This window comes from Eleutherodactylus coqui, chromosome 4 (assembly GCF_035609145.1).
Source record: "Eleutherodactylus coqui strain aEleCoq1 chromosome 4, aEleCoq1.hap1, whole genome shotgun sequence".
NCBI classification, from domain to species: domain Eukaryota; kingdom Metazoa; phylum Chordata; class Amphibia; order Anura; family Eleutherodactylidae; genus Eleutherodactylus; species Eleutherodactylus coqui.
The window spans coordinates 60,683,765-60,708,317 of record NC_089840.1 but is presented as its reverse complement, the minus strand read 5'-3'; the positions used below and the strand labels follow the sequence as shown (position 1 = coordinate 60,708,317).

The following is a 24,553-nucleotide window of genomic DNA, read 5'->3' as shown; positions in this document are numbered from 1 at the left end:
ACATCACCCTAACAACTGAAGACATTAGTGCCAGCAGCAGTCTACGTGGCTCTTGGGAGTCCTCCTGCCTGTTGTGGGGTATTTCCTTCTGACTCCATGGATTGTGGATGCTGGATGAGTTACTCTTTCTAGTCTGTTCACCTGGAAGGCCACATGGCACACTGGCTTTTTTTCCCCCCTTCTAGTTGAGGAATGTCTGTGAAAGAGTGCATTGAGAGCGTGAGCCCCGTCCCCCATCCCTCGTCCCCCGGCATTCAGCAGAGCCTGAAGCATTTGTATGTAAAGTGTTAATGCAGTTTCCTTGTCTACAACCGGCAGGGAGTGGACTCGGCAGACAAATGCATTCCTCCGGGGATACAATGCTTACATAATAAAGGTTTATTCCTTCTCTAGAGCTTCATAGGAGACCAGATACTTCCTGCCCTCGGGGCGGCTCTGGTCACCATAGGTGAGGGCGCTCTGCGGTCCGTACCTAGGGGCTGTTCCTATTGGAATCCTTACAGTCCTGGATTATTTTGTGACACCTATGTCAATCTTTATAGGTCTGTTTTTCTTTTTAAAGGCTTGTCCCCATCATAAGAACTTTTCTCCTATCCACAGGATAGGAAATAACAAATTGCTTGGTGGGGATCTAATACCCCCCCTCCAAGAACGGGGGTCCTGAAGATCCCCTAATGAATGGAGCCACCCATGCACAGTACTGTTCCATTGATTTCAGTAGGACTGCTGGAGATAGCGGGGCACTTCAACTCGTCATGGCTGTCCTATTGCAATTAGTAGAGTTCCTTTTGATATAAGTACATAGTCATATTGATGAAGGTTGGAGTATTTGGATTTTCACTGAGTTATTGAATGAAAAGACTATAGAAGGCTTTAAAATTCTAAACCGTATAAACAACCCGTCATTCAGATCAATGGCCCTTTTGTTTAGGTTGTTGTCAGATTTCCATCCACAGAAATCTATGGGCAAAGCCGAAAGGCTGCAGACTCCATAGAGAACCCTTTTGTTCTAAGATGAGCCGTCAATCAGTGAGATCTTTCTGATAAGTCGTAGACCTCCGAGGAAAGCTTAAAGAGAAAATCCAGTCGAAATGCTTTCATCAGTCCTTCCTGTGCTTTTATACAGGAGCGCTCAGTGAATGAAGGTGGAACGGGCTGGAGATCGCTCCTGGTCGCCCGCCTCCATTCACAGTAAACAGGCAGTCCTTTATAGATGTACTGCCTGTTTGCACGGGCCAATTTGTTTGTGTTTTGTACATTGTTTTACACTGAACGACAATTGGCCCGTGTAGAAGGGGTGAGAAAAGACCTCCTATAGTCACTAGATCAAACGGGTCAATGGATGGCACTGAGTGAACTGAAACGAAGCGACTAGTGAAAGTCTTCTCGCTCAGTGTGAACAGGAGTCATTCAATTTTTGAACGACTGCCTGTCCAATGTAAGTGGAGGCCGGCGGGGCGGAGGAGATCTACGGCGGACTCCACCTCCGTTCACTGATCGACTATTCCTATGTGAAAGCCCATAAACCGTAGTCTTCGAGGCCGCTGTTGGGCATCTATGCGCTTGCCGCGCTATGTCCCAGCAGTGGCAGCAGGAATAACGTTTGGCTTTTTTTTAATGCATGCACAATAAGCAAAGGAAATGTTTCCTAGCTGATGTTTTCCAAGATGTGGTTTCCAAGAAACCTTCAGAAGATTAACTGTGAAAAAATGTTGATCACTATGATGGCTTTTTTAAGCGGATTTATTCGCAACCACATTAGCGTTAAAGGGGTATTCCCATCTTTACGGTCTATCCCTACATATCTGACCGATGCAGGTTCTACCTCTGGGACCGGCATCTAATCCCTAGAATGAGGGTCCTCGCAGCTGCCGAGGGGGACAGGAGTAATGAAATGGCTGAATTGGCCGTTCTACGCTTTTCTTGCACGTAAAGGTGAGAACAACTTCGGGGGCCTTTCCAGTTGTCTCCAGTCTTCCCAAACTCTCCTTTCTCTATTATGGGCATTGGTATAATTTCCCAGCAGCTATCTTCTTGATGACAGGAAGCAACATTAACCCCTTAACGCTACAGGACAGTTACATCCTGGAGCTTCAGGGTTTGTATTGGAGGGTGGCCAGAAGTCGATCCCACTCCCAGCAACGCAGGTGTCGGCTGTCCATGGCAGCCGGGGCCTTCTGAAAGGTAGGTAGATTGCCTGTCAAATCACGGTATAATGTAATGTCATAAAATGACATTACATTATACTGCAGGAGTGATCAAACCGTCACAAGGTCTGGACTAAAAAAAAGTGTAAAAATTCGTTTAAAATAAAAGGTAATTAAAAAAAAAATTTCAAGCCTTTGCCATATGTATAATAAAAAAAATCAAAAATACCCAAAAACATTTTTGCATCGCTGCGACCATAAAAGTTCATTCTATCAAAGTAACGGGTTATTGACCCCACATGACAAACATCGTTGGAATAAAAAAAAAAAAAAAGAGCCAGATTTGTGGGTTTTTTGGGGTTTTTTTTTTTTTTGGTTCACTCCGTCTCTAAGAAAAAATGTAATAAAAAGCGATCAAAAAGTTGTATATACTCCAAAAAAGTACCAATAGAAACTATAGGTTGTCTTGCAATAAATGAGGTATTTATCGCCCTCTACTCTTCCTTAGTCAGACCTCATCTGGAATACTATATCCAGTTCTGGGCACCCCACTTTAAAAAAGACATGGAAAAACTGGAGCAAGTTCAGAGAAGAGTTACCAAGATGGTGAGCGGTCTACAAATCATGTCCTATGAGGAACAGTTAAAGGATCTGGGAATGTTTAGCTTGCAAAAAAAAGTCTGAGAGGAGACTTAATAGCTGTCTACAAATATCTGAAGGGCTGTCATACTGCAGAGGGATCAGCCCTATTCTAATTTGTACAAGGAAAGACTAGAAGCAATGGGATGAAACTGAGAGGCAGGAGACACAGATTAGATACTAGACAGTGAGGGTGATCAATGAGTGGAACAGGTTACCACAGGAGGTGGTGAGTTCTCCTTCAATGGAAGTGTTCAAACAAAGGCTGGACAAATATCTATCTGGGATGATGTAGTGAATCCTGCACTGAGCAGGGGGTTGGACCTGATGACCCTGGAGGTCCATTCCAACTCTACCATTCTATGAGCCCTCACACAACTGTGTCGACGATGAAATTAAAACATTATGGCTGTCAGAAGATGGAAGCAGCAAATAATTTAAAAAAATTAAATGTTTGGAAAAAATTTAAAGTAGTACAGCAAAAAAAATATAAATTTGGTATGGTAGTGACTCCTAGAATGATTCTTATTAGGAGTCCTTAAGATGTTAACCCTTTTGTATCTGTTCGCTCCCTTTTATTAGCTGATATAGATTAGAACCGCCACGCCCAGTATAATCTTGTATGTGTTTGGACACTCCTGTATTGGTTATCCTTTATCATCTCACTAGAACTGTTGAGGCCAGACTGATATTTCTGGTCACTTCCCATAGTGACAACAGAAAGGAAGACCCCCTGCGTACCTTCTTTTTCTGTATTGCAGATGACCATGGACGCTCGCCGTCGGTCATGCACAGTACAGATTTTCTGTTAAAATCGCTAGACGATGACACAGGTACCCGCTGCCTATATGCAATGTCAATGGGATGGGCTATGGGTCAGACGGCTTCCATTGACTTCAATGGAAGCCACCCGTGCGTATTCAGCACAAAAATAGAACCTAGCACAGACTAGCACAGATTACAGAAGTTTGACATCCGGAATTGGTGACGTTGGAGATCACCGATTTTTGTTTATAGCAATCTAAATTCATTTTTTGGCGCCATCTATCTGTGATGGAGAGTATTACTTGCCTCCCTTCGGCCTCATGTCCACGGGCACACATGGATTCCCAGTGCAGAATCCTGCAGCGGATTCCAGCCGTGCCCGCAGCTGTGAGGCCAAAAAAGACATTTACTCACCTCCATCGCGGTCGGATCATCTTCTGCACGGCAGATGTGTCCAGGCGCACCAGCAGCGTGTTTTTGCTTTTTGTCTATATCTCTATCTCTCCTGTCTTCCCGCGGATCTGGAGCACAGCCAGTGTCATTCGCGGCTGTGCCGTGGATCGGATGGCTTCCATTGAATTCAATGGAAGCAGTCTGCAGAAAATCACAGAAAATGCAGCATGCTGCGGGTGTTTTCCCGCACGTGCAATCCGCATGCCGGGGTAAAATGACATCCACAGGTATTTAATCACCTGCAGGCGTCCAATGATTTCCTATGGGCGTGGATTTTTAAAATTAATTTTTCCCAAGGCATGAGGCCTAAAGGTCCATTTAGACGGGACGAATGTCAGGCAAACTATGTCCAACACTTGTCCCTGTGTGTCCTCGCTCCCGTGCTGCTGCTTGTGGCGCTGGCTCGCTCACAGAGCGGCCAGCAGGGAGTGGGTGGCGGGGTGGCTGGAAAAGATTTCTCTCCTTGCTCTCCCCGCCCCTCTCCATTGACCTAACACAGCGGTCGTTCAGTACTGAACGGCTGCTATTTACACTCTACGATTATTAATCTGCTCATCATCCATCAATGGGCGATGAGCTGATTGCTCAGTGTAAATAGCACAGTATTGAACAGGTGCTATGTTAGGTCAATGGAGAGGGGCCGGGGAGACCAAGGAAAGAAATCTCCAGATGCCCCGCTGTGAGCCAGTGCTACTAGCTCCCAGAGCAGCATGAGAGCGAGTATGTGCGGGGATGAGTGTCGGGCATAGTTTGCCGAACATTCGTCCAGTGTAAATGGGCCTCTAGACAGCTCATCTGTTCTGTAGCGGGTCACATGACCAGCAAGCTGAGATTGTCTCGTAGGTAATCCATCATGTGAAGTAGAGCCGCACAGACTTGGAGAAGCTCCATGTCATCTTCATGATGCTTATCATCTTCCCGGCAGGTCTTATCAGATATGTAAATAATGGCAAATTTTCCCCTTTTTTTTTGTCTTGTTTATCAAGGCACTCCTTAGAATAACTTTTGTATTTTTATTTTTGCTTGTATCAATCTAATTTACAAGTCCAGACACTTTTTACAAGCAGTCAGTATACAGCCCTGACACACCATTTGCCCAGTGACCACTGCTCTAAACCCATCTTTTACCACATTATGTAAACAAGGTTGTGTGAACATATTGGCCCAGAGGCCCCTATGCACGTTTGACCAAAGTCGCCTGGAAACTGCCGATTTTTGTGGGACCAGACTCACATTTGGGTGTGTTGTTGGCCCTTTCCCCAACAAATTTCGGCACTTAATTTTTACATTTTTTTTTTCTTTTGTTCCTCATGGAGATAATCCGCTACCAAAACTGTCTGGCAGTGCTTACTCCCCTCTCCCTATTGAAAACACATGAACGCTTGGCTGAACTGAGCATTTATGCGTATGAGGAAGTTGGGGGTGGGGAATGGTTGTTGGCCAAATGAGTGTTATGCCAGCGGCTATTAAAACTGGACAGGCATCGTCCGCCACATAAGGGGGTGAGCTTAGTTATTTTCAATATGCTGCGGGAATCCGTTGGGAGGGTGGGGGTTACGTCCCAGGTACCGAAAACAACTGTGACTAAACCACTCAATGGAACCATTCAGTGTCATTGGTGAAATGGACACCACTTTAATGTCCATTTGATAGTTTTACAATCCTTTCCATAATATAGAATAGTGTAGTCCAGTGTTCAAGGTTCCAAATGCTACCCCCCCCCCCAATGACAAAATCCCACAATGTAGGGTGAAATGGATGATTTCCTTAAGACGAGCCAAACAGCCAGCCACCCTTGATGATGTGACGAGCAGAAAGAAGAGCCGTACCACATGACTGGTGGCAGATGGAAGTTCTACAACCCAGAGCTCATGTGTTTAGGCTCCCTTTTAAGGTCAGTGACGCAGGCGTGTTAGATGCATGTCTGTACTGGTAATATGGAGGAGTGTTCGGGGCCGACCATTCGTAGTACAGATGCATAAAGGCAGTTGCCTATGTCAGGGCAAGCATAGTGGTAGACTTAGCCAGCCATTTCTTCGTGTAGATGCCATGCTACACGTATTTCATGCAGGAACCACTTCTGTTGTGTCCCGTAGTTTGTCTTTCCCAGATGTTTCTGCAGTCTGTTGTTGGTCGGCCTGATGTTGTTTTTCACGTTTTGAGATGAAAACCTTTAACTTTTTCGAAGCTTCTGACTCCACCAGAGAGGAAAACATTGGGGATGTATTTCTGGAAGCATGTAGTCACTTGGATGAAATAACCGTAGGAGTGTGTGGGGCATTCTGTGTCAGGAAGTCTTGTTACCTCCTTGCAGGCAGTGGGTCTCCCAGGACCAGAGCTGATGGTCTCTCTGCTCTCCTGCAATGACTTGTGCTATGCAGGCTTTGTGCCGTCTCTAGACGTCTTCCAGGCTTCTGCTTTCTATGCTCCTTTTGTTTCTCCTCCTGGTCTTTGCACTCTTCCGGGCTGATTAATGCTCCTCCTTTCTAAGAGAATGGCAGTGAAGTCACCCATACTAAGTACATTCCTGTGCTGATGGATGCGGGGCATCCTTGGGCATCTGCTTGGCAGAACTTTACATATCTTGGTGCTGCTTACATATTTGCATATGAAGATCCAGCCTTCACCAAAGGCCCGCTTAGAATTGTGTCATCTATCATTCACATGGGCAAAATGCTGACACTTTAGGGGAGAGTTTGGCTCAAAGAATTGTCAATCTCTAAAAAGTTAAAAAGTTAGTTTAAAAAAAAAAAAATATGACTGGGTGACTAAAAAGTCCTTTTTTTAATTTTTTAAATTTTTTTTGCTTTAACTCTTCCCCTTTCTAGTATTACATTATATCACAATCTAACAGGCATATCAAGCCACACTTGATGAGCAATGATGCATGCCAGCACTGGGTCCTTTAGAAGCCCCCATGCTATCATGACAACTGAACAACGTGCCCCAGACCTGACAGCGGCATGGGCAGGGTTGACTGCCGCTTTAACACTGATTGGGGTGGGTGTCCGCTGTTGGGTCCCAGATTGTATGGAGCAGAATCCTGATTCCCTCTCCATCCGAGCGCACAGGACCTTACTGTACATCTTGTGGTGTTAAGGGGTTAAAGATGTTGTCCCATTACAAACTCTTTAAAATTGCAGCCAAATGAATAAAATAAGCCGTACATGCCCTCCTTGGCCGCAGTGATCCAGCAACATGGTCTGTCCAGTATGTGCTGGCGGCGGATGTCAGGTGACCGGTGCCTGCTAATTGGAGGCCGCAGCATCACCATTTCAGATGCCCATCATCATGGCACCCAGAATGTGATGACGGATGCCAGTAGCTTAGGACAGTAAGGCTGCGGCCTCTGACTGGCAGGCACAGGTCACATGACTCTGCGGGAGGACTGTGTGCTACAACACAGGATGGCCGGGGCTGAGGACAGCAAGCGAGTATGTAACCGGACAACTCCTTTTAACAACCAGGAAACAAACAGGGCCCACATCGACACGTTTTTCAGTGTGCCATGTATGGCCGTCCATACTGATTGCTCAGCCACCGCCATAAGCTTCCACGACTCTCTACTTGGCATTGGGATTCCTGCCCCAGAATATTGATGTCATTGTACCTCGGCTGGAGCGTGCGTATTACTGCCTTCTGCTAGATCTCCTTCATCGTCTTGGAGTGACCTCTTCAGAAATAGATTATTCATAAGGAATAAGACTGTCATTTCTTCTATGCAGACCAGTAAGAATGCCAGTTTTGAACATCTGTAGATTCTCTTCTTTTCCCCCTTTTATGTGTCACACCTGTTAGACGCGGCCGCCGGCCGTTGTGCTGTATGTGACTTCCTGTGTAATCATTGCAGGTTTCTTAGAATTGCAGTATGTGTCTTGAAGATCTGTGGTGACACAGGAGCATCTTCTAGATGTCCCCAACGCTGGAAGGATGCGGACGCTTCACTACTGAACTGCGTTCTATTGCTCCGGTGCATCGAAGACCAAGAAATGGAGCTGCTTTTGCTCCTGACTTTGAACAGTCGTAGGGTTTAGTATCTGCAGCTCTTCCGCAGGCCTGTATACTATATACTGTGACTAGGAGCTGTAGACGCAACGATGGGGATGTTTTTCTTTATTTCAGGCTATTTGCGACAAGTAAGCAACTTTACAATTGTATTGGTTGAATGTGTTACTTACCATGTTTTTCGGGACTGTAAGACGCACCGGCCGAGGTTTAGACACGGGAAAAAATATTTCATACGACTTTAAATGTGTCTGCGGCTGTAACAAAGTGGAGGGGCTACCGTCATTAACTTTGGTGTACTAGCATGGAAAAGGGGGCTAACGGCGAACAGTCAGCTCCTGTTATACGTTCACATTATACACGAGCGCCTGCACGGCTCTGCTACGTACGATCTGAGACTGTATTTGCCAGTGACTAGTCCACGTCTTTTTCATTCAGAGTTTGTGCAAATAGCGAACATGCTGCAGATTTTATAATGGTGTAGTCATTATTCCACACTTCATGAAGACGGAGTATAAAGTAGGCGATTTACATGATTGGATGCAGAATGTCAGCGGATCTGATGAGTATCTAGACGTCTCATCTGCCGCTATATCCTCATCACATCCCGATCGTGTGAACTTGGCCTAAATCATAATGGCGCGTGAAGGACAGATGTTCGCCTGTCAGCAGAGATGTGAGGGCCCTTTACACGGAGCGATTAGCATTCCATTTGTTACTGGATCGTACGAATCTGAATGATTTGTTCGCTTATCATTCGGCATGTTTAGGCAGACCTAAAAAAATCAAATGCTTTGGCCTGTGTAGACGGGTAATCGTTTATCTATGAGCTGCCTGTTTAATGAACGATTATCGCCCCCGTATGTAAGAACATGAGTGATTATCGCTAGGAGGACTGTTGTGCGCAAAAAGGCCCTTTTACACGGGCTGACAGTCGTTTCAGCACCTGCCAAGCACTGACGTCACCACTAAAGCCTCATGTCCACGGGGAAAATCAGGCCTGCTTGGATTTTTGCTGCTTATTCACTATAATTGTCATTTTTGTTTTTTTGTTTTTTTTTCATGCAGGAGATCAATTTGAGATATGAGCTCCCGCACGTATGATCCGCACTAAGGCGACATGCAGCGGGATGCATGCCATGCCCCTGCAGTGGCCAGTGCGGCTCACCTGCTCCCGCGTCTACTCTTCTCTTCTATGTGCTGGCTACCGCTCAGCCAGCGCATGCGCAGAACGGAGCCGGCGCGTCACTAGGGAGGTTTCTGTGCAGGCCTCTGCGAGACCCGCACAGAAATAGAACATGCCGCGATTTGTTTTCAGCGCATGTTTTCACGCGGACAAATCGCAGCTGTGTGCATAGGATTGCATTATGTAATGCAATCCTATGGCAGTGGACACAGGCGGAAATTCCACGGGAAATCCCGCTGCGGAATTCCCACCCATCTGCCGGAGGCCTTAAATGGAGCATGTCGCTTTTTTTTTTTCACATGCATGAAATCCCCCAAATCACCTAAAATACCATCCGCAGCTATTTAATTAAAGGGGTTGTCCCGCGGCAGCAAGTGGGTCTATACACTTCTGTATGGCCATATTAATGCACTTTGTAATGTACATTGTGCATTAATTATGAGCCATACAGAAGTTATCAAAAGTTATTCACTTACCTGTTCCGTTGCTGGCGTCCTCGTCTCCATGGTTGCCGTCTAATTTTCGCCGACTAATGGCCAAATTAGACGCGCTTGCGCAGTCCGGGTCTTCTCCTTTTCTCAATGGGGCTCCGTGTAGCTCCGCCCCGTCACGTGCCGATTCCAGCCAATCAGGAGGCTGGAATCGGCAATGGACCGCACAGAAGCCCTGCGGTCCACCGAGGGAGAAGATGCCGGCGGCCATCTTCAGCGGGTAAGTAAGAAGTCACCGGAGCGCGGGGATTCAGGTAAGCGCTGTCCGGTGTTCTTTTTTAACCCCTGCATCGGGGTTGTCTCGCGCCGAACCGGGGGGGGGGGGGGGGGGGTTGAAAAAAAAAACAAACCGTTTCGGCGCGGGACAACCCCTTTAACTACGGATGGTCAATGCTTTCCTAAGGGATGTGGATTTGCGTCTTTGTTTTTTTTTTTCTTCCATGCGTGGCGGCTCACGAGCTTTTCGTCTGCTTCTTGCTCAGCGCTTCCCATGTGAAGCAGGCAGCTGTCACACAGGACGAGAAGTCTGTGAGCCAACGACTGCTAACGAGGTTGTTTAAACTGACAGTAGAGTCCTCTTAAACAACCACTACCGTCAAGTGAGCGATGGTCTCGCTTTCACACGTAACAGTTCTTGCTGACTTTCGGCTGTTTAAATTAATTTTGAGCACTAATCGTTGCATGTAAAAGGGCCTTAGGCACTCGGTTGTCCCGTGTAAAAGGTCCCTAACAAAACTACAAGTCTTAACACCACTAAATTATCTCCCTCTGTTTGCATGTATTGGATCCCTTGGACACGCCAGCTACTCTTTAACTGATGGTAGATAGATGCAACGGCTATGGCTTCAAAATACAAGTATTAGTTGGGGTGTGGAAGTATTCACAGCACTGATGAAGACAAGCTGAGATATGTCAAATGTTGACCGCTCCTGCACCCAGGGCTAGACCAATCCCAGGAGCCAGACAACTTTACTTCTGGGGCCAATTTCCACTTGTGTTTTTTTTTTTTATTTATTTTTTGGCTCATGCTTCAAAGAACTTTGGTGTTTGGCCACTTGGTCTGTCCTATGGGCCCATAAACGTAGCTTATACTGCCCATAGAACCTGACAGGTCTTATTTTAAAGGAGATGTTGTAAACTATTCGCCTATCCTCCAGAGAGATGGAACGATTTAGCAACGGGGATCCCCTTTTCCTGCTCCCCAAACAAGCTGTGATCTCCTCTTAGAACTGTGTGACAGGAGCTGTGTGATCATGATCAGTGACTGTGATAGGCATGCCTGTATCCCCCTCTGGGCAGTTTCTTTGGTATGGTCCATGTAATAGTATCACACAAACTGAGAAAGTGATTAGTTTTAGAAAACCTAACCCCAAGTAAATTTCAGCTGATGAGTATTGAGATCACATGACCATCTGAAGAAAGAGGCCAGGAGTTTTAGATGGAAAGGAATAAGTAATCAAGGTAACACGAGCTCAGTTATTAGGGAGATGGCTACATAATGAAGGAAAGAAGAAAATAAGTCACCGGAGTGGTCCTTTAACATGCCTGATCCTCTTGTTATCAGGGGAGATAAGCTGACAGCAGAGGGGTCTTGCAGCAGCTTTCTCCCCTCTCTATTGAGCAATGCTGTATTCTTGGCTAAGCCTGCACTTGTGTGTATTGGGGGTGGAGAAGTAGCAAGTGATCAGCTAGGCTAACAGCTGTGCCGTGCCTGCACTATTAAGCATGGTTCAGACACATCGATTATCGCTTAGTCTTTTGAGCGATAATCGTTTTTTCTTTTTTTTAATTTTTTTTGTTTACAGCGCAAGGCGATCGCTCAAACGTCTAGTGATCACATTGCAATCCAAGCGGGGGAAGCAGAAGACAAGCGGGGCCGCTTGTCTTCTGCATCCAGCTGTCCCCCGCTCAGAGCGCCTGGCTGTCATACAGCCCAGCACTCAGAGCGGGGGATGAAGAACACAGCTAGACTACTCTGTTCTTCATACCCTGCCTGTTATCAGGGAGCGGGATACAGCTGAAACAATAGTATCAGCTGTATCCCACTGTGAATTCCTGATAACTGATCTTTCAGCATCCCAAAAATCAGTGACTGTATAACGAAAACTGCACAATGTCAGTGCAGTTAGACACAACGATGATCGCTCGAAAGACGGCTTTGAGCGATTTTTGAACGAAAATCTTTGTCTAAAAGGGCTTTTACTTGGAGCTACTAGTTTCATTACTTCCCACTCTCTGCGGCCTTGATTAATGGGATCTGCTGAGCTGGATTGCATATAGGGGTTGACCAACGCTCGTCCATATGATTGCACGGTGAATTGTTTTGTGGGTCAAAGCATTACTCTAAGATCCTCAATTTTTATTTTCAGGGCTCTTTAATGCAAAGAAGCGGTGGACTATAGTATACCATATGCAAACACTGTGCAACCCGTCTATAATGTTTAAATACACTTCTCATTCTTTTTTCTTTCCCCTCTTGTCTTCCAGCAATCCTCCCCTGAGTGAGGAAATGCTGCCCCCTGGAGAGTGGATGTGTCATCGCTGCACCATTCGCAGGAAGGTATTGTGTTTATAGGCTTTCTATAGTTGTAAGCATACAGCAGGTGGAGTCATTTACATGGAGGTTTCCTTCCTAGTTTGGAGAGACCTGGACAAAGAGGGCTTCAGAGAGCGGCGGTCTGCGCTGCGCAGTGTGGCCGGCATACAGCCCATGTAATTCACCAGCATTGGCTGCATGCCCGAAGTTAGCCGCACAAACGATGGACTGTTTTCCTTCCACGTTGGACAAAAACCTCTTCCCTGCCCCCCGCAGAATGTTATCTGACTGCTACATTTTAGTATTCTCTGGAAAGACATTTTTGTATATAGGAATTAAACACCCAGTGATCGGCCTCACACATTCTGCCTCTCCTATATAATAGCTGAATACGTTTGAAGACTGTTGGGAGTCAGTTTTGTCAATGGCAGTTGGTGCCCATCCGGCCCCTCCATGTTCCTGTATGTATCTTGGGCCGGTTTCCACCCCTGCAGGACGTAATAACCTGATAAGACCAACACTTTGTTTTCTCATAGCGATTATATGAACCTAAATAGCCGGTATTCCGTCTTTTGCAGAAACGTGAGCGCAAGAAGGAACTTGGGCAAGTCAATGGCTTGTTTGACAGATACGGGAGAAGGACGGTGTCACCAACTAGTGACATGGATTATTCTGAAAGAGCTGCTGGCAGCTTTCGAGCCCTCGCCCAAGCCAGGATGTTGGAGAGAAGGGTAAGCCGCCCAGGCACACCGACATCTAGTGCCAGCACTGATACACCGAACTCTGAGCAAAATGACATGGATGAGGACATGATAGATGTGGATGAAGAACCTTCTGTTGATTCGGAGTACAGTCATTCTCAGCTCAAAAGACCATTTCAGTTACTTATTGCAGCAGCCATGGAACGAAATCCTACCCAGTTTCAGCTGCCGAATGAACTTACCTGCACCACAGCACTTCCAGGTCAGTCCTAATTTGGAATGTGATTTATATATATGTGCCATGAGATCCACATTCTCGTATGTTTACGGATGACTTATTGCTTGGTTTGCATCTTGCTTTGAAGTTGCTTGCGCTGTTCTTGCACATTATGGAACTAAGATTCGGTTGTTTTGCAGGCACCAGCAAACGTCGGAGGAAGGAAGAAATGACAGGGAAAAATGTTAAGAAAGCACAGCATGAGTTGGATCACAATGGCTTGGTGCCTTTACCAGTTAAAGTCTGCTTCACTTGCAGCAGGTATGACTTGTAACCAGTCTCGTTATAAACCTCCTTAACAGGACAACTGTTGGGTGCATAAGTGCTCAGGAGTCTTCCTGGCGACTATCGCTCCTGTGTTTTTACATAGAAGCAATAGTTCAGTGAATGGAGGCAGAAAGTGCCAGAGATCTCTTCCGGCCACCAGCCTCCATTCACGTCAAAAGGGCAGTCGTTCAAAGAATGTACAGCTCCTGTTTAAGGCAAGCCTATGGTAAAATGCAGCGTTTTACTGGCATGTGGAGTAGCGTATCATCGCGATTGGGATCACGTATGACAGCGCATCTCACGGACGCTATCATGCACTGATTGTATTGTTTTTTTACGCAATGAAATTACGCTTATGTGAGCCCGGCCTTACATTGAGCGAGAAGTCGTTCACTGGTCACTTTGTTTTATTTAGTGACACTTGGGGACTAGCGACTAAGGAGCTATTTCTCTGCCTTGTAGTAGTGTGTGTACGCGGCATGACTATTGCCAAAAATCGCTGTATGGCCGCCTGGAGACGGCCGGGTCGGATCCAGCGGGATGCGGTCCCGTGCCTCTGCAGAGGCCTGTGGCTTATCCACTCCCGGCGTCTCCTCTCTGCGCTGTGTGCCGGCTGCCGGCCTGTCCCCACTAACCTTTCTGCCTCTGCGTGACCCGCACAGAAATAGAGCATGCTGCAATATGTTTTCCGCATGTGATTTCACGCGGACAAATCACGTCCGTCTGCCGAGGATTGCGTTTTCTAATACAATCCTATGACAGCGGCCACGGGCGGAAATTCTGTGGGAAATCCTGCCGCGGAATTTCCGCCGGTGTGCAGGGGGCCTTTCAAGTGATTATTGCCGCATGTTAAGATACCTTTTATAATGTACTGTATGAATCGTCAAAAGTGGATATATTGAGCTTTGTTTCTTTTCAAGAGTTTATGCATAATAGCATTTAGATTTTCAGTGGTGTCTATAATTTTTTTTGTGTTCATCATACTTGGTGCTACTGTTTCTTTAAGTGTTTCAGCACAAGGTAATGAACCCAAACTTTTTTAGAATTGTTTTAGCTTGATGAGATGAAATCTCACCATATGTGTGCAGAATACATTTCAGCCATTTGGTCCAATATTTCAGAGAGAGCCTCAGTTCGTACGGTTGTATAGCAAGTCTATAAATACTAAATGTAATCTATGCAGAGATGTTGCTAAGTGCGAGCAAGGAAATTCATCCTTAAAGGGGGGATAGGATAAACGTCTGTCTACCTTCCTGCTGCATTCAGAGGGGGTATTACAGGCGTGCAGTATGAGCCAGTGTTTATACTTCAGGCCGCACTTGTAGACCCTCAGATGCTTTTGATGAACCTCTTCTAGATCTAAAGAGGTATATGTTAGTTTGTTAGTTTCTGTTGACGACCAGTTCTGATTGACTTCTGTCATTTACCTGCTAGGAGCTGTCGTGTGGCACCTTTAATTCAGTGTGATTACTGCCCTCTCTTATTTCATATGGACTGCTTAGACCCTCCTCTTACTGCCATGCCAACCGGCCGCTGGATGTGTCCCAACCATATTGAGCACATTGTGGTGAGTCATTCTCATTGTTGGTCACAGTTGCTGATTTACACTTTTTAGAGGGGTTGCACAGAATTTGTCAATAGAAGTATTCGTTCACGTTAACCCATTTTTATACTGACTATGAAATCATGGTTCTGGTAAATTATCGGCGTAAGCTTGTAATCATCTTTGCATCTACAAATCTTATTCTTTAATATCCCTTGTATCTTGCAGCTGAATCAGAAGAATATGACCCTGAGTAATCGATGCCAGGTGTTTGATCGCTTCCAGGACACCATTTCACAGCATGCGGTAAAGCTGGACTTTCTGAGCCGCATCCATAAAATATATCCCCCAAACCGCAGGCTGCTGCCATCCGCCAGGAAAAACACAGTCAAGGTATATATAAAACTTGTAGTAATTCAAGATGAAGAAATGGTAAAGGGAATAATTCATATAAAATACACCAAATGGTTATATGGACTGAAGCATATTTTGGCATGATAAAGGGTTTTACATGGTTCACCACTAGCTCTTTAAGGGCTTATTCAGATGGCTGTATTTTTCGACTGTGTTGTCCATGTATTCCACAGACGGCACACAAGCTTATAATAGCCATTTAGCCTATTCACCATCGGTCCTTGTGGGGAAAAAAACAAAACAAACTGCATGTTCTATCCTCTTCGGTTTTCACGGAGAAGAGTATAGGGCATGCAATATGTGGAGCTCTGCGAACAGCACATGGATAACACTTTTTTGAATAAGGCCCATTTAGACACAACGATTAGCGCTCAAAAGCCATCTTTTGAGCAATGATTGTTGTCTAAACTTTGCGTGCACTATTCGCTCATCGCTATCTTTTAGCAACTAAAAATCAGTGATGAGCCTTATCAGCGCCGCGTGCTAAGTTCTCAGCGGGATACTGCTGATTAGTATTGTTTCAGCTGGTATCCAGCTTGGAGCTCTCAGCTGAATACCAGCTGAAAGCTCCAAGAACAAAGCAGCTGTATGCTGAAGACTGCGCTCCCACTGTCTTCTGCGTACAGCGAGAGCCTTCATTTACACACTAATAAGCTCTTAAGTAGCTAAGTTTATGCAAAGTTATTGCTCAAAACTGTCACTCAAACTGCTGTTTGAGCGAATTTTGAGTGATCATCTTGTCGTGTAAATGCACCATAACCCTTTCCAATCCACTGTCTGATGTCTAAAGACATTCTGATTGAAGGCTGTACAGCTCTGATGTCGGAAGACGTCCGGCAGGGTATTCTTACTGTAGATTACTGGCTGCTCTGTTCGGGGGGCCACTGCAGCATGTCACATACCGCAGTACTGGCTCCAGCCAGCAGATGGCGCCATTGTATAATGGCAGAAAGAGAGAGACCCCCTAGGAAACCCAAAATTCAAAATTGGATTGCAAAGGGTTAAGGGTTCGTGGATGTTCTTATTGTTTTCAATGCTTTCCCAGTTCTAATTCTCTACTTTGCTTTTCATCAGGTTCCTGAAGCTATCAAAGCCCAGTACCAAACACCTCCACAGTTACTGCCTTCTGCAGGGATACGTGATGGGGAGCTAATTTGCAATGGTGTACCTGATGAATCACAAAAGCACCTACTGCACTCCGAGCACTTAGCTAACCAAGCAGAGCAGCAAGAGGTAGGTAGACTAACCTTTCCATGGCCAGAACCTTCACCTCCCCCTCCATTTGTACCCACCACAAGATCTAAAATGACAATGAAAAAGGTGTTCGATGTTACTTTGTCAATTTTTGTGTGTGTGTGTTATATATTGATACATTGATTTGGTACTCGTATGTGTTGTCTGAAAGATGGTTTTTGCTGTTGCTGTGAGAACACCTATAGAGCCACACGTGCCATCATCTTCCATTATACATGTAGTTCTCAAACTCCTAGACCTCGCATGGGAGATGTATTCTTAGTTTTTAATCCAGATTTTTTTCGGGTTTTGTTTTGAATTTTTAGTGGCTCCGTAGTGTGGTTGCACTTCAGTGCAGCATATTGAAATACTTATCTGCTAAGCAGATGCCAACGTGGGGATCAGAGGACGTTGACTCGTTGGATGTGAAACCAGTCATATCGCCTGATGGTTCTGTGTCCAACTCTCACCAGCACGCTGACGGCAAGCCTCAGGTTTCTCCACCTTCAGGACTGTGTCCGAGCAGTCAATCTACAACTTTGGAAGAAGATGCTACTTATGTGGCGAAACCACATCTCCCCACCAGCAGCGGTACTTCCAACGGACCTGCTGTATCGGAGTCCAAATCCAATGGGCCTCATACTTACGATGTTAGCCCAAGCCCCATGGAACAGTTACATGACCATCAAAGACTGTCTACAACTAGTCCTGGCATTTCTGTACTTTCTCAGAGACAAACACGGCCTCGGTCAGGCACTCCTCCCACAACAGTTGTTCTCCCTAATCATGTAGTGAAGACAGAAGGCACGACAGGATCTGCACACTGCACCCAGAGGCTTACACCTCCTAATTCTTGCACCAGTCCTGAGCTTACTAGCACTTTGTCATGGAAACATACCCAAACGCAACCTGCTCCTCCTCTTGGTCAACATGATTCCAGACCCGTTGGGTCACCCCTCTCTGGCACTCGGGCACTAACGCCTCCGCAGGCAGCTGGGGGTGATGTCACCTCTGTAGCCTCTGGTGCATCCAGGCTTTGTGTAGCAGCTCCACCCACAGGTAAGTCCCTTGTTAAAGCACTCGCATGTGGAGTCACTGGTGGTAAAGCGATCCTTTGGTCCTGGAAAAACAAAGATGGCCGGAACCACTTCTCTGACTACTTGAGGATACACATTTGCATACATTGGTAGTCTGAAACACTACATGCTGCTCTGATTGGCCAGAGCTGCTCACATGGGCTGCACTAGCCATTCAAAGCAGTGTGTAGTGTCTTAGACTACCAATGTATGCTAACCTATAGTGTGTATCAAGTAGTCAGAGAAGCCGTGCGGCCATCTTTGTCTTTCCAGGACTTTAAATAAAGGTTTTAAACACAATTTGTAAAACTTCGCAAAAAACTGTCACTTTGTTGTAAAAGAAAATCTGACACCGTGTTCTAGTAATAAATGTAGTAGATGCAGCAGCAGATTGCTCTGAACAGTGCCAAGGAGGCCGAAGTTCAGTACATTGGCCTTTTGCCTTCTGATCATCTCCTGTATTTCTGACGACATTAGCTGCCGCCTTTAATCCTTTAACCCCTTAAGGACCAGGCTGTTTTGTACCGTAAGGACCAGGAACTTTTTAGGGATTTTACCCATGTGGTGGTTTAACTGCCCTATATTTTTTTTCCTTCAACTACCAAAATTATTTTTTGCTGCAGTTTTTTTTTTTCCCGTGACATAGGGCTATATTTTTAATATCCTTTTTTTTTTTTTGGTTTTTTTTTTTTGGTTTTCTTTTTATTGGGGGCTAAAAAATGATTTAATTTTTTAAATAGTATATTTACGCTAAAATAAAGTATGGGAATGGGTTCCTCATTTTGTTTTGAACGTTTCTGTATATGTGGGGTTTTGGATTACAGGGCGCATATAGCGACAGTTTTGGTCGACGGGTTATTTTCTTTATATATTTTTATTCTGTAACTGGTTTTTTTTTTCTCTTATGTAATTATTTACATTTTGATACTTTCCCACTGTAGCTGGGGCATCTATAGGAGCCCCCAGTAATAGGAGAAAAAAAATCCCCTGTAGTGATAATAGTCACTGGCAGGGCTGATCAGGGTCTGCTACGACCCTGCAGCTCTGCTGTAGCAGGGAAACCCGATGGTCACATGACTGCTGGCTTTTGTGGTGGAAGAAACACTTCCACTTTCACTTTTTAGTACATATCGCTCATTGAGAGCTGTGTACTCGGGGAAAGGAGATGGCAGAAAGGGTTCAAACCCCATTCCCGTATTCTCTGAGTTATCAGCTGTGACTAACAGCTAACAACCTGGCATGCTTCTAATTTATTGCAGAATAAGGGGCTTTAAACCCCAACCGTGTTTTTACTATTGGCTGGAGTTAAAGTCTGGGACCAAGCGCCGTAAATTTACTGTGCTGGGTCCTTAATGGGTTAAAGAGGAACTGTCCTCTTTCCTATTATGTCTACTTCAGTAAATACCTGTATGCTTCATCAAATATTACTTCCAGAGCATTGTTTTTTATAATTCTGTATTGTGCAGTTTTACTCCTAGAAGTCTATGAATAAATTGACACAAACCTGGTCGACCTATTCTACCCTTATAATATTTTCTCTTACGATAGAGCGGTGCTTGTCCCAGACATGCTTACTTTAATTTATTCTTGATTTTTCTAACCATGTCTGCTGGACGTTTGTTCCAAGTATCTACTACTCCTTTTAAGTAAAACATTTTCTGACGTTGCTTCTGATTCTCCTCACGCCCCCAACTAATCTCAGACTGTGCCCCTTCGTTCTAGCTTTTTCATATATCCTTCTCAACCTTTATAACTCTTGACATATGTGTCATTCATGCCTCCACGTCTCTTTGTTCCTTTTTTAATGTATATAAAGGTCTCCATCATGTCTCCCTTCTCTCCTCCTGTAACATATATGGTTTCCATCATGTCCCCCCTCTCCCTTCTCTCTCCTGTAACATATATAAAGGTTTCCATCATGTCCCCTCTCCCTTCTCTCTCCTGTAACATATATAAAGGTTTCCATCATGTCCCCCTCTCCCTTCTCTCCTCCTGTAACATATATAAAAGTTTCCATCATGTCCCTTCTTCTCCCATCTCTCCTCCAGTAACACATATAAAGGTTTCCATCATGTCCCCTCTCCCTTCTCTCTCCTGTAACATATATAAAGGTTTCCATCATGTCCCTCCTCTCCCTTCTCTCTCCTGTAACATATATAAAGGTTTCCATCATGTCCTCCTCTCCCTTCTCTCCTCCTGTAACATATATAAAGGTTTCCATCATGTCCCCCTCTCCCTTCTCTCTCCTGTAACATATATAAAGGTTTCCATCATGTCCCTCCTCTCCCTTCTCTCTCCTGTAACATATATAAAGGTTTCCATCATGTCCCTCCTCTCCCTTCTCTCTCCTGTAACATATATAAAGGTTTCCATCATGTCCCCCTCTCCCATCTCTCCACCTGTAACATATATAAAGGTTTCCATCATGTCCCATGTCCCCTCTCTCCTCCTGTAACATATATAAAGGTTTCCATCATGTCCCATGTCCCCTCTCTCCTCCTGTAACATATATAAAGGTTTCCATCATGTCCCATGTCCCCTCTCTCCTCCTGTAACATATATAAAGGTTTCCATCATGTCCCATGTCCCCTCTCTCCTCCTGTAACATATATAAAGGTTTCCATCATGTCTCCACTCTCCCTTCTCTCCTCCCGTAACATATATAAAGGTTTCCATCATGTCCCCCTCTCCCTTCTCTCCTCCTGTAACATATATAAAGGTTTCCATCATGTTCCCCTCTCCCATCTCTCCACCTGTAACATATATAAAGGTTTCCATCGTGTCCCCTCTCTCCTCCTGTAACATATATAAAGGTTTCCATCGTGTCCCCTCTCCCCTCTCTCCTCCTGTAACATATATAAAGGTTTCCATCATGTCTCCACTCTCCCTTCTCTCCTCCTGTAACATATATAAAGATTTCCATCATGTCCCCCTCTCTCCCTTTTCTCCTCCTGTAACATGTATAATGGTTTCCATCATGCCCCCCTCTTCCTTCTCTCCTCCTGTAACATATATAAAGGTTTCCATCATGTCCCTCTTCTCCCTTCTCTCCTCCTGTAACATATATAAAGGTTTCCATCATGTCCGCCTCTCCCTTCTTTCCTCCTGTAACATATATAAAGGTTTCCATCATGTCCCCTTTCCCTTCTCTCCTCCTGTAACATATATAAAGGTTTCCATCATGTCCCCTTTCCCTTCTCTCCTCCTGTAACATATATAAAGGTTTCCATCATGTCCCCTTTCCCTTCTCTCCTCCTGTAACATATATAAAGGTTTCCATTATGTCCCTCCTCTCCCTTCTCTCCTCCTATAACATATATAAAGGTTTCCATCATGTTCCCCTCTCCCTTCTCTCCTCCTGTAACATATATAAAGGTTTCCACCATGTCCTTACTCTCCCTTCTCTCTTCCTGTAAGGCCGCCTGCACACGGGCGGAAATCCCGCCGCGGGATTTCCGCCACTGAAAGTTTGCATAGGAGTGCATTACAATACGCACTCCTATGCAGACGGCCGCGGTTTGGCCGCGCGAAATCTCGCGCGGCAAACAAACCGCGACATGTCCTATTTTTGTGCAGGGCACGCACTCACCCGGCCGCCGGCTCCGGTCTGCGCATGCGCCGTCTGCGCTGCAGCCGACACATGAAAGCGCTGGGGCCGCCAGGCGCGGGAGAGTACGCGCTCGTCCCTGCAGGCTCTCGGGTCAGGTCCCGCGGCGAGAATTCTCGCTGCCGGATCGGACCCGCTCGTCTGCAGGCGGCCTAACATATATAAAGGTTTCCATCATGTCCCTCTCTCCCTTCTCTCCTCCTGTAACATATATAAAGGTTTCCATCATGTCCCCCTCTCCCTTCTCTCCTCCTGTAACAGATATAAAGGTTTCCATCATGTCGCCCTCTCCCTCCTCCCCTCCTGTAACATATATAAAGGTTTCCATTATGTCCCTCTCTCTGTTCTCTCCTCCTGTAATATATATAAAGGTTTCCATCATGTCCCCCCTCTCCCTTCTCTCCTCCTGTAACATATATAAAGGTTTCCGTCATGAGCCTTCTGACTCTGAACAGTTGTTCATTGGGGGTTCCAGGCAACGACCCCTTCTGATCTACTATCCTAACTTTATTCTTCTGTGTTTACTAATAAAGCAGGACCTAGAGAGCATCTGAACATGGCAGGCCTGGGGGCTGATGGAGTGACACTCTGTCCCCCTTCCCCTTTCGAACCTTTTAGCTGTTAGTCACTTACTGCAACATCTAGTTGGAGTTCTCAGATAGTGACCATCTCGGCAGGATATTGTCTGTATATTACAGCTGCCACGTGGCTGAGCCGTACCTGGATGTCACTACACGGTGCAGAAGAGGTTACAAGCAGTAAACTTCTGCATGATGAGCATATCAACATACAAGTGGGGGAGAGGAGTGCAGAAGGGAAATCTCACTCCCTGCATCTGCTTTTCTGGCACGGTCGGCACTAATTATTCTGCGAGGGAAGCATGCACAGGGCCTCCATAATGTCGCTGGCACTTGTGCCAACCTTTCTGCCAATTCAGTTCTGAGAATTCTGCCGTCCTCATAGTACTGGAGTTGTTCCCGTTCCAGAAGAGCATTTTGGTCACTAGAAACGCCGCAAGACATTGCAAATCCCTGATATCCAACAGCAGACGAATGTTCTGGGGGCACAACGTATAACTGGACTGCCTTGTCAGACGCTTAAGGGGCCTTTTTATTTTTCATTATATTCCACAAGTAATATCTATCTTCTACCCTTCCCCCCCACCGGCCACTGTAGCTGCGCGAGGGCTTGCTTTTTGCCAGAGGAATTTGTATTTTTTGGTTGCCTCATTTTATAAATACTTTTAAAGGAAGTCTGTCATGTTGAAGCAATCCTCCGATCCTGGACAAAGATGGCCGCACTGCTCCTCTAGCAAGCTGATGCACACTGGTTTGCATCATTGGTCTATAGGTCCTTTAACACCAGACAGCCTATCTGGCACAAGATGCCCATCTATTACCGCTGGGTGACCATTGTTATTCCTTTTACGCAGGAATGGTTATCGCTAGTGAATGGCGGAGTGGGGAGGAGATGGTTATAGCCTTCATTGACAGTAAGCAGGCAGTCGTTCACACCTGCTGATTCATTATTCACTTTTTTTGCATGCAGAAAGTGAATGACGAATGCGAAGCGAATGACTTGTGGTTCGGTTGGTGCGTGCGTTTACTGGATCGCAGGAATGAAAACTATTATCGGCCCACCTAAAAGCCTTTAGGACGCTACGCTGCTTTAATTGGCCGCTGCTAGCCTTGTGAGCCGGAGAAACGTGCGGTGTTTAGACCAGTGTTTAACTCCTGAAGGGTCACTTTGTCCTCCATAAACCCATGCTAACTGTAAGGAGAGATGGGATAACAAGTGTAATGATACTTGGGGTCGCCTCGCTCCAAATCTGTCTCCTGTGTGAGTTCTCCAAACCGTTGTTCCAGCATCCGGTACTCGTGGAGGGGCTGGAAATGGGTCACACAATGAGACTGCTATGCGATTACCCCCTTGTTCCATCTAAACCTTGCCTGAGGTCTGCAGAGCGCAGGGTGTCTCCAGCTGGTGGCTGCTCGAGATGTCAGTCAGTAGGTAGCGGGTGGGCCGAACAGGGGGCAGAGAGCCTGGACTAATGCCCATTGAGTGGGTTCAGCTCACATGTGCATGATGGGGAGCCATGCCACTGGAACCTCTATGGTTAGTCCGTAGAAATATAAATATGGTAGAATTCAATGCTGAGTTTAGGAATGTTTTGAAATGTCCTATAAATATGTTCATTTTGGCCCTGTCTATCAAAAACATTGCTGACTAGGATCGGGTATGTAGGAGGGAGCTTTATTATCTTATCCCAAGGCCAGTTGCACACGGCTAAAACGGATGCCAAAGCGGAATCCGTCTGTGACCCCGGCCGGCGACCCTGCAATATCTGTAAGGTAGATGCCTGGATTGACTTCATTGACTTCCATGAAGGCCGTCTATAGCAAAGTACAGCATGTTGCGTTTCCCACTCTCAGAATACGCACATACCTTTTTAATTTGTGCAATTGGCTGCGGATTCGGCAATTGGAATCCGTCGTGTGAAGCCGGCCTAATGGCGACGTTACCACATTATTACAGTAAAGTTATCACATGAGTCCGAATTGAAGTGTGGGGAAAATTAAGGAGTTTCAGTCGGAGGTTTAGCTTACTGACTTCCCAGCCCTGTAATTAACGTGACCCACCCTTCAACTCTGGAAAAATTTCCAAATTTCCAAGACTTCCAAATTTTTGCCATGTTTACAGTGTGGCATAAAATGTTACCTTATTCTGTGGCTTAAAGGAAGTCTGTAGACATTAGACTGGCACTAAAACGGGCAGTGGTAAGATACCTTTTATCTCTACTGCCAGGGCTAACCTTGCAGACAAATCTCCCTCCTCCCCCTCCCTCCCCACATCACATGCAAATGAGGCCAGAATTGGGTCTTTCTCTGCTGGGTCTGGTCTTAGGGCTCATGTCCACGGGCGAGTTTGAATTCCGGGATCCACATGGGGCACCCATGCGGATGATCCGGAGTCCAAGCCGCCAATAGATAATCTTAATCACAACATCCTCTGTTTTGCCGCAGATCCCGCAGGGATGGCTTCCATTGAAGTCAATGGAAGCTGTCCAATCTGCGGCACACCTGGAACTGTCACTCGAGGGGCCCGCGGGAAAGCAGGAGACTTTTTAAAAAAAAAAAAAAAAAAACTCCACTGCGCATGTGCAGGGGGCGTGCCAGCTGGAACACCCGCCCACATGTACAGAGGAGACGACGG

At 45.8% G+C, this 24,553-nt stretch overlaps 1 protein-coding gene across 3 annotated transcripts in view; it reads left to right on the top strand.

Annotated features, from left to right (window-relative positions):
* Nucleotides 1-24,553, top strand: part of PHF12 (PHD finger protein 12) — a 47,517-nt gene that overhangs the window by 9,868 nt on the left and 13,096 nt on the right. For 2 of the 3 annotated variants that reach the window (XM_066599566.1, XM_066599564.1), the window contains exons 3-9: nt 12,174-12,246; nt 12,801-13,185; nt 13,341-13,461; nt 14,902-15,034; nt 15,239-15,403; nt 16,499-16,657; nt 16,984-17,716. In XM_066599566.1, the coding sequence (XP_066455663.1) occupies nt 12,196-12,246; nt 12,801-13,185; nt 13,341-13,461; nt 14,902-15,034; nt 15,239-15,403; nt 16,499-16,657; nt 16,984-17,716 (1,747 nt within the window). In that variant the 5' untranslated portion in view covers nt 12,174-12,195. The remainder of the gene's footprint in view (nt 1-12,173; nt 12,247-12,800; nt 13,186-13,340; nt 13,462-14,901; nt 15,035-15,238; nt 15,404-16,498; nt 16,658-16,983; nt 17,717-24,553) is intronic. The other variant, XM_066599565.1, reaches the window with a different exon arrangement.